The sequence below is a fragment of the Canis lupus genome, chromosome 33 (genome assembly GCF_011100685.1).
Source record: "Canis lupus familiaris isolate Mischka breed German Shepherd chromosome 33, alternate assembly UU_Cfam_GSD_1.0, whole genome shotgun sequence".
NCBI classification, from domain to species: Eukaryota; Metazoa; Chordata; class Mammalia; order Carnivora; family Canidae; genus Canis; species Canis lupus.
Window position 1 is genome coordinate 14,393,631 of NC_049254.1, and position 13,868 is coordinate 14,407,498.

Here is a 13,868-nt window from a genome sequence, read left to right on the forward strand (position 1 = left end):
TTAAATATCTTCAACTGAGCCTGGGTGACTCAGTTGGTTAAGCATCCAACTCTTGATTTCAGCTCAGGTCATAAAGAGTCTTGAGATCAGGCCCTAGGTCAGGCTCTGCACTTAATGGGGAGTCTGCTGGAGATTGTCTTTCTCTCTCTCACTCCCCCTCTGCCCCTCTGCTCTCTGCTTGCATGTGCAAAGGGGCATACTCTCTCTCCCTCTCAAGTCTTAAAAAAAAAAAAAAAAAAAAGTTGGGTATCTCTAAGAACTTAAATTCATAGTGGGCAGGAATTATTGATACCCCGTGAGTCAATTAAAAAGAATCGATTTTGCTAGAGTTTTATAATATTCAAATGTCTTTGTAGTTATAGTTAATATCACTGCAATCATAACAGTAAAAATTATGTAAAATATTCTTTATAGTTAGAAATGTTATAGGTGTAGAATAATTAGCATTTTACTAAGGAGAAAGGTTGTTACTTCTCAACATTCTGTTACTGACCAAAGTGATCATTATCTGTTGAATGCATCTTGGGCAAGCAAAATGAAACCAGCCTGGATTTGAAAAAATTCAGCAATGTCAAATCTAGTTCTCTCTGGATATATCAAAATGAGGCTGTGGGAAATCACAGGATAGGATGAGGTGTGACTATCAGTGCCAGTATGACACTACTTCTATCATATAATGGAAATCCAGCGGCAAAGCATGATTTATACAGTGAGTGGCAAGGGGAGAAATCCTTAGATGTATTCATTAGAGTAGCATAGGTATTAGGAAGTGGGCCTGGCAAAGTAGAGTGCTCAGAGTGGGGCAAGTTGGGTCTTGGTTTAGGTGACATGGTGATATAGTCCTCAGATATCCCAGGGACGCTTCCAGGGTTCTAGTCACATGAACAGCATGTACCAGCAGAAGTTCCTGGCCACAAAATTTAGATCCTTGTCATCCAAGCAGTTTACCTTTTTACAGGAAGCAAGACTGTGGTTTCCAGGTAGTGCATAATGGAAGGACTAGAAATTTGTAACTTGGGATAATGCAGTAGCTATCTGTCACTAAGATTACAAATCAGGCCTAGCAATTGTTAACAGAGATTCAGGAAAATGGTATGGAATTGGGGCTGGAGGAAAAGAGAAATGTAAAAATAGAGGTGAAGAGGGGTAGACAACATGTTCCTCTGAAAAGGTCACTCACCAAATTTCTGATATTTTGTTGTATCAGAACAACAGTTTATGGAAAGTATTACATTGGCTTGTTACAATTATTGCCTTGTCTTTTTGTCTGAATGCTTTTTTCTTTAGTGATGTAAAAATAGGCCTATAAAAAATGACTTATAAAGTTCTTTGATTACCAGTGATCTGTTGATAAATTTTGAATGCCATGTAAAACTCATCTAGTTAAAGCAGCATTTTGAAAGTCACTTAAGGTGTTCATGTCTAAATAAGTGAGTGAATGAATGAATGACTTTACGGTAGTATATGAATTACTGGTTCCATAGCAACAGCTTACTTTTGTCTTTTTTCAGGGATTTTTTCAGTTAATGTGCAGTAAAAGCTGCTGTGTTTATTTCCATAAAATTTGTTGGAAAAAGTTCAAGAATTTAAAATATCCAGGTGAAAATGATCAGGTATTTGTTTTTCCTTCAGAATTTTACAGCATGTCTTCCTTTATCCATTCTTCTTTTTCCCCTTCATTTCTTCCTATTCACAACCTTCTCTCTTTTTTTTTTTCTTCCTTTATTTTTCTTTCCCTATTGTCTCTGATGCTTTCCTCCTCATTATTCTTTGTTCATCATCACCATTTATTAAACACATCTTTGCAGGGGGTATTTTGCTAGTTGCTTTGGTTAGTGATTTCTATCAGTTTGTTCCCTTCCTTTTAGAAGTTTATGCTCTTAAAAATATTTTTGTATATATTCACATAAAGGACATAGAATCAAAGAATATAATTACTAAACAAAAAAAATGGACACATACAATTTTAAGGATTTTCTATCTTAAGGGATAAAGAACAATAATGAATTTTATGGTCTTCAATCATTTATAAGTATTTATATTTATGTAAAGTTACATAACTAAATTCTTACGAAAGTAGAAATCCAAAGCCCAATTCTATTTGGATTACTCTTTAGTGAACTAATGGCCATAAGTTGAATTTATACTGTTTGGTTCTAGAATGTTTATATTGTGCAGATAAGAGAAAACCATTATAAAGCACTTGTGGCATAGTAGAAAGGGCATTGTATAAAGAGTTGGGTGATCTGAATTCAAGTCCAGATTGAGCCACTTACTTTTTTTTTTTTTTTTTTTTTTAACATTAGGCTGGTAATTTAACCACTCAGACTCAGTTTTCTAAACCATAAAGTGAGGATAAAGTAATATCCACTTCTTAAGATTGTTATGAGGATTAATAGATAAAGCATGAACTTGCATTGTACACTAAAAATTGTATGGAGTGTTATTATTATTTTTTTAAGCAACATGTGACTACTTTTCACTTTTTTTGATTATTAGGGCAATCATTATAACTCAACCTCAGAGAAAGAAGTACAAGAAAACTAAGTAACTTAACCAGGGGAAATAGCAAGCTCAGAGCCAGAGAAAGGGCTCAACATTTTTTATTCTTTTCCCCCAGAATCCTCATATATCTGATAGAAATTCAGTATTCCTTTTTACACTTGCTTAATCAGTACATTTTGCTTGAAATTGTTTTCCCTAGAGGCAGTAAATACATATTAGGCTGTTTTTTGCTACTTGGAGACTTTGAAGTAGAAATGATGGGAGAGAAAAGTGTGATGATGCATTTTAAATAGGATATCCATTGATACATGAAATGGACTATCTTTAAACAGCTAACTCTCAAATGTTTATTCACATCTTTTGTTTTACCATCTAGCATCATTTGCTTTTAACTTTAATCAGATTTGCACATTAGGGATTTTTTCTATTTTTATTGTTTATATTTTTTTCTGTTAGTAATTAGTTTTTTCTATTGATAACTTTAGACCTTTAGTGGGAAAAAATGTTTGAAAGAAGGATGTACAGGTGACATGGTAAGGATGTTACAATGTGATGTACCTGGAATTGTTAAAATTTTGGTGAGTATCGTTTTCTTATTTTTCTTGCTTTCCTTCACTGGAATGGTATTTTTTACTTCAAACAGATTTGAGAATCATAGTAATAGTATTTTAGTCATGTTTTTCTCTTTGATGACTAAGCTCTCTGACCTTTCTATTGCTTTGATTTCTCCAAAGTACTATTTATATGTGGTCATTAAAAATAAAAAAGTTTTTAAAAATAAAAATATACACAGAGGGAGAGGGGAGAGAAAAGCAAGCAATGGCTGTAGCAATGAGGAAAGTCTATCATAAACCAAGAGTGATAATCTAATTCTGTGCCCTCTAAGGTTAAAAATAATCTTAGATTTTCTGAATTTCTTTTTAATCTGTGAGCCATCTTCCCATGAATATATCTGTAGAACATCACATACTGTGCTGTTTCATACTTCAGTGCTGTCCACTTAGTTTTTTTTAGTTAATGAAATATCTTAATTGAATTTTCAGTTTATAAATAAATAGACCAAAATTAGAAATATGTATTATTTCCTTCTTTACATATGTATATTTTTGCGTTTCAGATTCAGCATTTAAGTACTATACTATTATAAAAGGAGAACTGCTTTCTAAGATCAACTCTAGTTTGTTTGATAAGGATTGCATATATGGCTTACCTTTTCTGTTTTACTTGTTTTTAAAGTCTTTATAGCTTCATTCTCATTGCCCTTTTTCAAATATTAAGGCTAAGTAGTAACATTAAAGAATTTTAAAAATTGAACTACTTTAGAGCTATTTTTTTTTCCATCACTTGCAGTTTGAAGTTGTGAGAAAGGATGAATATATAACCATTGAAAATTTAGGAGCAAGGTAAGCTTGAAATAAAATATTCTTTTATTCTTTTCCCTGAGCGTGTATATATTTTTCACTTGCTGCTTTTTTCTGTTTCTGTTCACTTGTTGGAGCTCCATTAAGTTTAAAGGTAGTATTAGTTATATGAAAAGATTTTATTTGATTGACATTTATCTCCCCTTCTCTGCCTGCCTTGTAGACATTTAAATTCTAAAGTAAATAAGAGTAAATTATGTGGATACTCTTTCCTGAAGTATGAAAATAATCCTTTCCTGAAAATGAAACACATTTTTCTTAAAGTTTTTTAAATGAGGTTTTGGTGAAATAAAAACTGTCTCCTAGCTTTCAAAATTCATCCAGGCCTCCCAGCTTGTCTGACAATTAAAATTGTATTATTTCTCTTGCATGAGAAAATTGTACTGCAGAGGAAAATGCAGTATAAGCTGAGAACTCCTAGAGGTAGAGAGCATTATTTGCTATTGAAATGAGAAATTTCAATATAAAATGTTCTCCTAATTCATTGATTCTCTTCCGTTGAAAGTGTAAATGTCTACCATTTTTTAGTCTGCCAGGAATATAACATTGATATCTAAGACTGAAGTAAATGAAACTGAAGTAAAGTCTTTATCATAGGTTCCACTCCTAAAATCTAGATCTATCTACTGGCATACTAAATAGCTCCACTTTTATTTTCCCAAAAGATCTATAGTTCATCATGCCCACAAATGGACTTGAAATCTTTCTTCCCAACATTGCTGTGTAACTTTTTTTAAGTCCAGTCAATTCAACTTCTTAAAAATATTGTAAATGCCTCCTTACTTCTGCCCCTACATTCACACTTAATTAAATGAAGTCATTATTTCTTACTTGGGATTCTGAAACAGCTCCTAAACTCTTTTTGTCCCTATGTTACTTTTCTTTACTTCTGTTGTTACATAGTCATCAAGAACACTTCTCAAAAATGAAAATTGGGCTATATCACTTCTCTCTTTAAAAATCTTTCAGAGGTTCCTCATTATTCTTAGTTTAGTTCAGACTTCTTAGGTTGGCTCTTCAGATACTTTTTGTCCCTGCCCGCACTTTTAAGAGTGTCATCTCTTTGTCATTCTTTTCTTATTATATTTGCACCAACTATACCAAGCTTCATTTAATTCTTAGATGTGCCATCTGTTTTATCTCTAGGCCTTCCTTAGAAAACGCTACTCTTTTGGCTTTGCCTGGTTAAATTTTTGGAAAGCCTTACTTAGATTAGGTGTTTGTATCATGTGTTCCCTTTCCTTCTCCTATCAAAAAAATCTGTTGACCCTAGAACAACATGGGGGTCAGGGGTTGGGGTACTGACCCTCCCTGCCCCCTACAGCCAAAAATTTGCATGTAATTTTTGACTCCTCCAAACTTAACAGGCTACTAACAGCCTGTTGTTGACTGGAAGCCCTACTGATAACATAAACAGGCAATTAACACATATTTTGTGTATGCACTATATACTGTATTGTTACAATAAAGTAAGCTAGAGAAAAAGTGTTATTAAGAAAATCATAAAGAAGAGAAAATAGATCTACAGTAGCTACTACTTTGAAAACCATTTGGCAGTTTCTTTAGCATTAAACATATACAATCTGACTCAGTACTCCTAGGAATTTTCAGAAGTGAGATGAAAGCATGTTTATACAAAGAGTATATATGTGAATATTTATAGTGGCTTTATTCTTAATAGCCCAAACCAGAAACAACTCAAATATAAACTTTGAATGAATAAAAAAATTGTGGTACATCTATACAATGGAAAACTACTCAGCAATAAACAAAAATAAACTACTGATACATGCAATAACGTGAATAAATCTCAAAAAATTATGTTAAGTGAAAAAATTCAGATGTAAAAGGCTTTCCTACTAAAGGACAGTCAATAAAAAGCAGTATTATAAGAATAGAAATCATTTGAATGGTTACTCGGGTTTAGAGTTTGGGAGAGGGGAACTACTACAAAAGAGATTTGGGGGAAACTTTTTGGGAAGAAAAATACTCTGTTTCTTGATCATGGTAATGGTTATCCAACTGTATACAAAGAAACTCATTTAAATGTTCATTCCAAAGAGTTCATTTTACTGTATATAAACTATAGCTTGAAAACCTTACCTATATGGTTACTATTAAGATGCAAATCATTCCCAATTTGATCTACAGATTCAACATAATCCCAATCAAAATCCCAGCAATAAGTTTGGAAAATTTTATAAGGTGTTTCTTAGATTCATTATAAAACAGCAAAGGATCTACAACAGAAAAAATGGTTTTGAGAAATAAGAAAAAAGTTGAACATTTTATTATTCTTGGTGGCAGTATGGGAGAGTTCTAGTTTCTCTGCAGGTGTTAATGGTATATTATTGTGATTTTAATTTGTATTTGCCTAATGATTAATGAAGTTGAATATCTTTTCATGTGTTTATTTGCCACTCATATATCTTCTTTGATGAATTATCTATTCTAATATGTTGCCCATTTTTTTCCCTGAATTGTTTGCTTATTTTGAGTTATAAGATTTCTTTGTGTAGGGCAGCTTCAGTGGTTTAGTGCCGCCTTCAGCCCAGGGCCTGATCCTGGAGACCAGGGATCGAGTCCCATGTGAGGCTCCCTGCATGGAGCTGGCTTCTCCCTCTGCCTGTGTTGTGTCTCTGCCTCTCTTTCTCTCCCTGTGTCTCATGAATAAATAAATAAAATCTTTTTTTTAAAAAAAAGATTTCTTTATGTATTCCAGGTACAATTCTTTATCTAATACGAATTTTAAAAATATTTTATCCCAGGCCATGGCATGTCTTTTTATTTTCTAAAACGTATCTTTCAAAAAGCAGAAATTATTCATGTCAGTGAAGTCTTATATATCTTTCATGCTTAATGCTTTTTATGTTTTAAGAGCATTTTTTTTCTACTCCCAAATCACAAAGATTTTTCTCCATGTTTTTTCTGTTTTGAAAGTTTTCGGTTTTAAATTTAGATTTATAATCCATTTCTAGTTAATTTCTGCATACAGTGTTACATAAGGGTCAAGGTTCAGTCTGTCACATCTGTATACATATATATAATCTATAGACTCTGTATATGGTCTTTCTGAGCTCACGTTTATCTTCCATTCACTTATCTGTCCATTTGCCAATACCACACTGTCTCATTACTATCGCTTTGTACTGTCTCAAGAAGTTAGGTTGTGTGAGTTCAACTTTTTTCTTATTTCTCAAAATCATTTTTTTCTGTTCTAGATCCTTTGCTGTTTTGTAATGAATCTAAGAAACACCTTATAAAATTTTCCAAACTTTTTGCTGGGATTTTGATTGGGATTATGTTGAATCTGTAGATCAAATTGGGAATGATTTGCATCTTAACAATATTGAGGCTTCCCATCCACGAACATGAGCTATAATTTCACTTAATTATATCTTCTTTGATGTCTCACAGGAACATTGTGTAATTTTCTCTGTACAGTCTTGTGAATATTTTGTCAGACTGTCCCTATTTGTTTTTTTATGTTGTTGCAAATGATATTTTTAAAATTTTCATTTCCAGTTATTTGTTATATAGAACTGATTTATATATACTGAACATGTATCCTGTAACTTGGTATTTAATGATTCTAACATCACTTTGTATATTCTGTGAGGTTTTCTACGGATAATCATATATCATCTGTGGCTAAAGACAACTTTATTTCTTTTTTCCATTTGTATAGTTTGTGTTTACTTTCCTTCATACCTGCACTGGCTAGGTCCTCTGGTACAATATTAAATGCAAGCGGTAAGAGTAGACATCATTGTCTTTTCTTAGGGACAAGACTTCACTTTTTCTCCAATTAGTTTGTTGTTAGCTATAGATTATAGTTGACCTTTTTTAGGTAGGAGAAATTCTTTTGTTTTCCTAGTTTTCTGAAAATTTTATCATGAATGGGTATTGAATTAATGCTTCTCTGCATGCATAGAGGTTATCATATGGTTTTCTTCTTATTCTTCAAGCTGTTAATATACTGAATTATAATAATTTATTTTGAAATGCTAAATCAACCTTGCTTTCCCAGGATAAATAACAGTTGGTCATGATCTATTTATTTTTTTCCATATTGCTGCTGGTTTTTTTCCTATATCTTAAAAAAGTTTTTAAGACTTACGTATTTGAGAAGGAGTGTCCATCTGCACAAGTGGGAAGGAGAGGCTGAGGGAGAGAATCTCAAGCAGGCTTCTTGCTGAGTGCAGAGCCCAACACAGGACTTGATTTCAGAACTCTGAGGTAATGACCTGAGCTAAAATCAAGAGTCGGATGTTTAACTGACTGAGCCACCCAGGTGCCCATTTCCTAGCTTTTTAAAGATGTAACTGACATAGAACATTATGTAAGTTTAAGTTGTACAAAGTGATGATTTGATATATATTGTGAAATGATTACCACAGTAAGGTTAGTTAACTGTGTGAGATGATGGATGTGTTAACATTTTTCACTCATGTTGTGTGTGCATGTGTGTGTGTGATGAGAACTTTTAAAATCTACTTTCTAGGGTGCCTGGGTGACTCCAGTTAGTTGAGTGTCAGGTTCTTAGTTTCAGCTGAGGTGGTGATCTTGGTTGTGAGAATAAGGCCTACATTGGGCTCTGTGCTGAGCATGGAGTCTGCTGGAGATTTTCTCTTTCTCTCTCTCTGTTCCTTCCCCTGCTCAAAGGCACACACTCTCTCCCTAGGATAAAACAATAAAGTCTAAAAAAAAAAAAAAAGGATCTATTTTCTTAGCAACTTTCAAGTATTGTTAACTATAGTCACTGTACTGTACACTGGAATTGGATCCCCAGTTTGTATCCTTTGACTTCCTTACTCATTTTCCCCACATCCTCATCAATTTACACTCCCACGACCAAAATTCCTTGTATTCAGTATCTTCACCAGTACTTCATACTGTTAGAGTTTTAGATGTTTCCTGTGTAGTGAATGATTGGCAGTGTCATGGTGCTGGATATTAAACAGTTGACACACCACCAAAATCTCTCTCCTCATTAAACAAACGTTCTGTGGTCCCATTGTCCCATTTTTGTTTTGTTTTGTTTTCTGTAGGAGAGTTCATCTCAGTGCTAAGTCTCAAGTTTTTCATGTTTTTGGAAACTTTTACTTGGTGTTATGTCTATTAAATAAATTTTGTTACTTTTAACCTCATTTTTCTAGTTATTTGTATTGCTCTCATGCTGGTTTCTTTGTTGCTGCCCCTCCCTCCCTCCCTCCCTCCCTCCCTCCCTCCCTCCCTCCCTCCCTCCCTCCCTCCCTCCCTCTTTCTTTCTTTCTTTCTTTCTTTCTTTCTTCTTTCTTTCTTTCTTTCTTTCTTTCTTTCTTTCTTTCTTTCTTTCTTTCTTTCTTTCTTTCTTTCTTTCTTTCTTTTCTTCTTTTCTTCTTTTCTCTTTCCTTTCAACACTAGTCATTGAATGAGTTGAATTTTCTTGGTATAGTGATTGGTAAGAAGACCTTATGCTGGAGGGAGACCTGGGAGGAGTTATAGATTTGCTGAGGTTTTTTTTTAGCGTTTCTGCTGCCACACAGCCTTTTTACAGATAAGCTAGTTGTGTGATTTGTTTTTGGTTTTTGGTTTTTTTTGGTGTGAAACCTAGAAGTTCTGTTTGTCTCATAATTCCAATGAAAATGACAGTAGTTGTCATTATTGATAGGTTTTGTTTGTTCATTCCCTTTTCTCCTTTAAGTTTTTCCAGGAGGAGGAGAAGAAAATGCTCATTTACTTAGCCATGCTGATGCCAGAAAGCTTGACTGACTTTGGTATTAACTGTAACTTAATTTTTTTTTACTTGCAGTTATAAAAAGTTGATGTCTCTAAAAATCACTGATACTGATATAAGACCGAAGATCAGTTTAAAATTTAGTACAAAAGGTACTGTTTTATTCTTCTATGTCTCCTCTTGAAAAGAGTATTAAAAGTTTAGACTTGCTCTATACATTATCATGCCATTAACAACCATGTGTTTATGTTTGTCATTCAGTGGGCTTGGGGTTTACACCAAATAAGCATCACTTAGTGTAGGCTAGAATTCATGGACAGAAATCAGCAGGTATTTCAGTCTTACATTACCTTGGCATTCTGTAGAGAAGTTTGCTAAGTCTGGTGTGTATTGCTGTGACTACACAATGAGATTGGACTCCCTACCAACATCTCCTCTCCTGTTGCATTCCCTGTTAATAGAGCTAAATAGAAGGCATGAAAATTTTGGGCTCAAGGCCAAGTAGTCTAAACTTAGGTGCCAGCTGTTTAGAAGTATGCTAAGAAATGCCAGCTACTTAGCACTTAGACACTTTAAAGGTTCCTAGTCCCGTGGAAGAATGGTTTGGTTGCAGTGCTTCTGCTGGGGGAAATGAATGTCCTTGATCCCAGCCAGCTTCATTATTGGTGACCAAGAGAAAGCTCCTTGGGTCATTTACCTTGCTTGCCTCCACAGTATACATCAAGCATATCAAACAAGAATATTAGTTTTAAAAATTTCTTGAAACTTAGAATCATGAAGGATAAAATAATAAAGCTGCCTCTTATGATAATACATGTTTGGATAGTCATACAAAAAATATACCATCATATATCAAGTTCATATTTCTAAATCACCTCAGTCTACTCTCCTCCTTTAGAGGCGCTGTTAAAACCAGAAAAATACCAAGTAGTTCATTCTCATGCTTTATGCCATTTCATTGGTGAAATATCTTAATAATAAACTTAATTATTTTTTGAGAGGATAAGGTCATCAGGTCAGTGTGTCTCAAACTTTAATATATGTTTAAGTCACCTGGTGATTTTGTTAAAACATAGATGCCAATTTAGTACCTCTGGGTTGCATGGGACAAGAGGGATGCTAAGATTCTGCATTTCTAAGAGGTTCTCCCATAGGGATGCCAGTGCTGGCCCGTGAACTACACTTTGAATATTAAGGCATTAGGTCACTTTATGTTTTTGATATAATTCTGTATTGTCTAATATGGTAGCCATTTGCTATATGCAGCTATTTAAAATAATACAAATGAGATATTCAAATTCAGTTCCTTTGTTAGAAAAGCAGCATTTCTGGTATTCAGTGGCTAGCACACCAAATCTAAAACATTTTTATCACAGAAAGTTCTACTGGACAGTGCTGATTAAGATAAAATATAGTTACTTAAACAAAATATAATTAAACACTGGCAGTTACCATTCTTGGCAGTCTTCGGAATTTTCAAAGGCCCAATACTTTAGTGCCATTTGGTTGCCAAAGCTCATTTACTTGAACAAAACCCTGGATGGTTGAAAGGCTTCTGTGGTGATTAGTCTTTGTGATTACTTCTGCTTGGGAATATCTAGTTTTTGTTGGGATTTTTTTTGACAGGTAGACAACAGCATGCTTATTGAGCACTGGCTGTGGCAAAGCATTATATCATACTTCATTCTCTTGGAATAGTCCCTTTCCTACAGGAGCTTAGGATGTAATACAAGAGACCACATAGAGAAAGAGCATTAATGTGGAATGTTTTGACTTCTCAAAATTCATTTTCAGATGAAATGCCTATCTTCAAACTTGATTATAATTATTTCTATCATCTGCTTCATATAATTATCATTTCTGGTACTGACATTGTCCGGCAAATATTTGATGAGGCTATGCCACCCCCTCTTTTGAAAAAAGAGCTTCTTATACACAAGAATGTGCTGGAACCCTACTACAACCATCTTTGGACCAATCACCCTTTGGGTGGAGCATGGCATCTGCTTTATCCCCCAAACAAGGAGCTACCACAGTCCAAACAATTTGACTTGTACCTCCTCTTAGCTCTCATAAAACATTTGAATGTATTCCCTGCACCCAAAAAAGGCTGGAATATGGAACCATCATCTTCTGATCTCTCTAAGTCTGCAGACATCCTGAGGCTGTGCAAATACAGGGATATCCTCCTTAGTGAGATTTTGATGAATGGTCTCACTGAGTCACAATTCAATTCAATTTGGAAAAAAGTTTCAGATATTCTTCTGCGCCTTGGGATGAAGCAAGAGGATATTGAGAAAGTGAAGGAGAATCCCATTGAGAATATCTCCCTTGATTACCATCAACTCTCCATCTACCTAGGCATTCCAGTACCAGAAATCATCCAGAGGATGTTATCCTGCTATCAACAAGGTACAAAATAATTACTTACTTCAGCTGGTAAACCTTCACTGAGTGTCTGTCATGTGCCACACACAGTGCTAAGAGCAGGAGATTCAGTGAGCTCACATTCTTGGGAGGATAGACTCATCAAGAAACTAATAAAAATCATAGTGCTAGAGTTATTCCAGGATGCCATGGGAAATCCTACTCTAAGAGATTCCAAAAAAGCTTTTTGGAGAGTATAATATCTAAGGAATTCTTAAATGACATGTAAAAGTTAGCCCAGTGAAGAAGATGGGAGAAGGATATTTCAGAAGGAAACAAGAACAAAGCTATAGAAACATAAAAATAATTGTAATGCAGAGAACTAAAAAGTTTTGCCTTATTGAGCTCAAAGTGGGGGAAAGTTAACGGAGAATATATTCAAGAGGATTTCTCTTGTCATGTTGAGAAGTTTCTGTTTTCAGAAAGGAATTGAAGATTTTTAAGTTAAAGGAGTTTTATCACTACTATAAAATTAAGGAAAAGCATGGAATACAGGTACTGTGTATTTCAAGGATACCCTTTTAGATACCATGAGTATATGTTTTCTCCTTTCCAGTAGAACCATGACATTTAGTTTAAAAGTTTGGCAGCTATCCATTGGCCGCACCCATGGGTATTTTAAAAAATCAAATAATGTTTAGGCAAGTACAAGGTCAGCAGTAGCCATTCTCAGACATTGTTTCTTGATATGGGAAAGACTTCAGACCTTCTCTCCTGCATTCCTGGATAGCTTCTCAGTTGTCCTCATGGGGAGTGGAGTTCAAGGCATGTCAGCATCACTGAACCCCTTACTGAGCTATTCTGGGTGATTTTTCCTGGTCCCAGTTATTAGTTGTGCTACCTAGTGAGCAACTGATGACCACACTGATGGTATGTAGCTGTTGAACTTACCAAATTTCTGGTAATTGTTGAACTGATACAGATTTTCTTCGGAGATTTGCTACTGCCCAGTAATAGTCCTTTTACTGAGGTTCTGGGATACCATTGTGTTTTTCTGCTAAACCTTTGAGAGCTTTCTTTGAGCATAAAAGAAGAGAATGCTGACTGATGATATAAGAAAGTCATGCAAGAATCTTTGACCTAAGAGACTCTTTTTTTAAATTTAAGATTTTTAATAACAAATGAGAATAAAGGTAATATTTGGGAGGTTTTTGAGCACTAAATAAATACAAAGCATTTCAAACAGTTCTTGGGTAGACCAAAAAGGTTCAAGTCCCTTTAATAGAGGCTTTCCTAGTAGTTACTACAGTAGCTGTTTTCATTTGTTTGGTTAGTATCCACTGTTCCCACTAAATCACTGTAAAGGTTGTCTTATTTCTTCACCATTCAATATCTAGAACCTCATACAGCCTGATGTATTGTAGTTTAATAAATATTTATGAACAAGAGAAAGGGAGGCTGATCAGGATAATTCATATTGCTAAAAATGCTCCAACTTTCAATGGAGGCTTGCTTCATAACTCACTATTACTATTTCATGACCTTAGACTTTTTAAATTATAAGAATGTGCTTTATCTATTAGGAGCTTTCAAAATTTTTTTTCTTCCCTAAACATGAGTTTATAACCTTTATGTTATAATCTAAAGATTATGCCTTGTTTAAACTGGATCATGAGTGAAGCTGGTTGATTTTATAGTTAGTTATAAAATTAATTGATGCAACATAAAAATCTTCTTCCTTTTCTTAGTCCCAGTCAGGTATTTTTTGGTTGCCTTTGCAATTATACAGCTTAAGGTTTTTTCTTTATGTGTCATAGGAATTGCTCTACAATCAATAACTGGCAGTCAACGTAAGT

At 34.3% G+C, this 13,868-nt stretch overlaps 1 protein-coding gene across 13 annotated transcripts in view; it reads left to right on the forward strand.

Annotated features, from left to right (window-relative positions):
- The window catches only part of DZIP3 (DAZ interacting zinc finger protein 3), an 85,362-nt gene that overhangs the window by 36,578 nt on the left and 34,916 nt on the right, over nucleotides 1-13,868 (forward strand). For 10 of the 13 annotated variants that reach the window (XM_038582734.1, XM_038582740.1, XM_038582735.1 and 7 more), the window contains 6 exons: nucleotides 1,512-1,613; nucleotides 2,991-3,083; nucleotides 3,856-3,908; nucleotides 9,721-9,797; nucleotides 11,440-12,057; nucleotides 13,830-13,862. In XM_038582734.1, the coding sequence (XP_038438662.1) occupies nucleotides 1,512-1,613; nucleotides 2,991-3,083; nucleotides 3,856-3,908; nucleotides 9,721-9,797; nucleotides 11,440-12,057; nucleotides 13,830-13,862 (976 nt within the window). The remainder of the gene's footprint in view (nucleotides 1-1,511; nucleotides 1,614-2,990; nucleotides 3,084-3,855; nucleotides 3,909-9,720; nucleotides 9,798-11,439; nucleotides 12,058-13,829; nucleotides 13,863-13,868) is intronic. The other 3 variants (XM_038582743.1, XM_038582744.1, XM_038582745.1) reach the window with 3 other exon arrangements.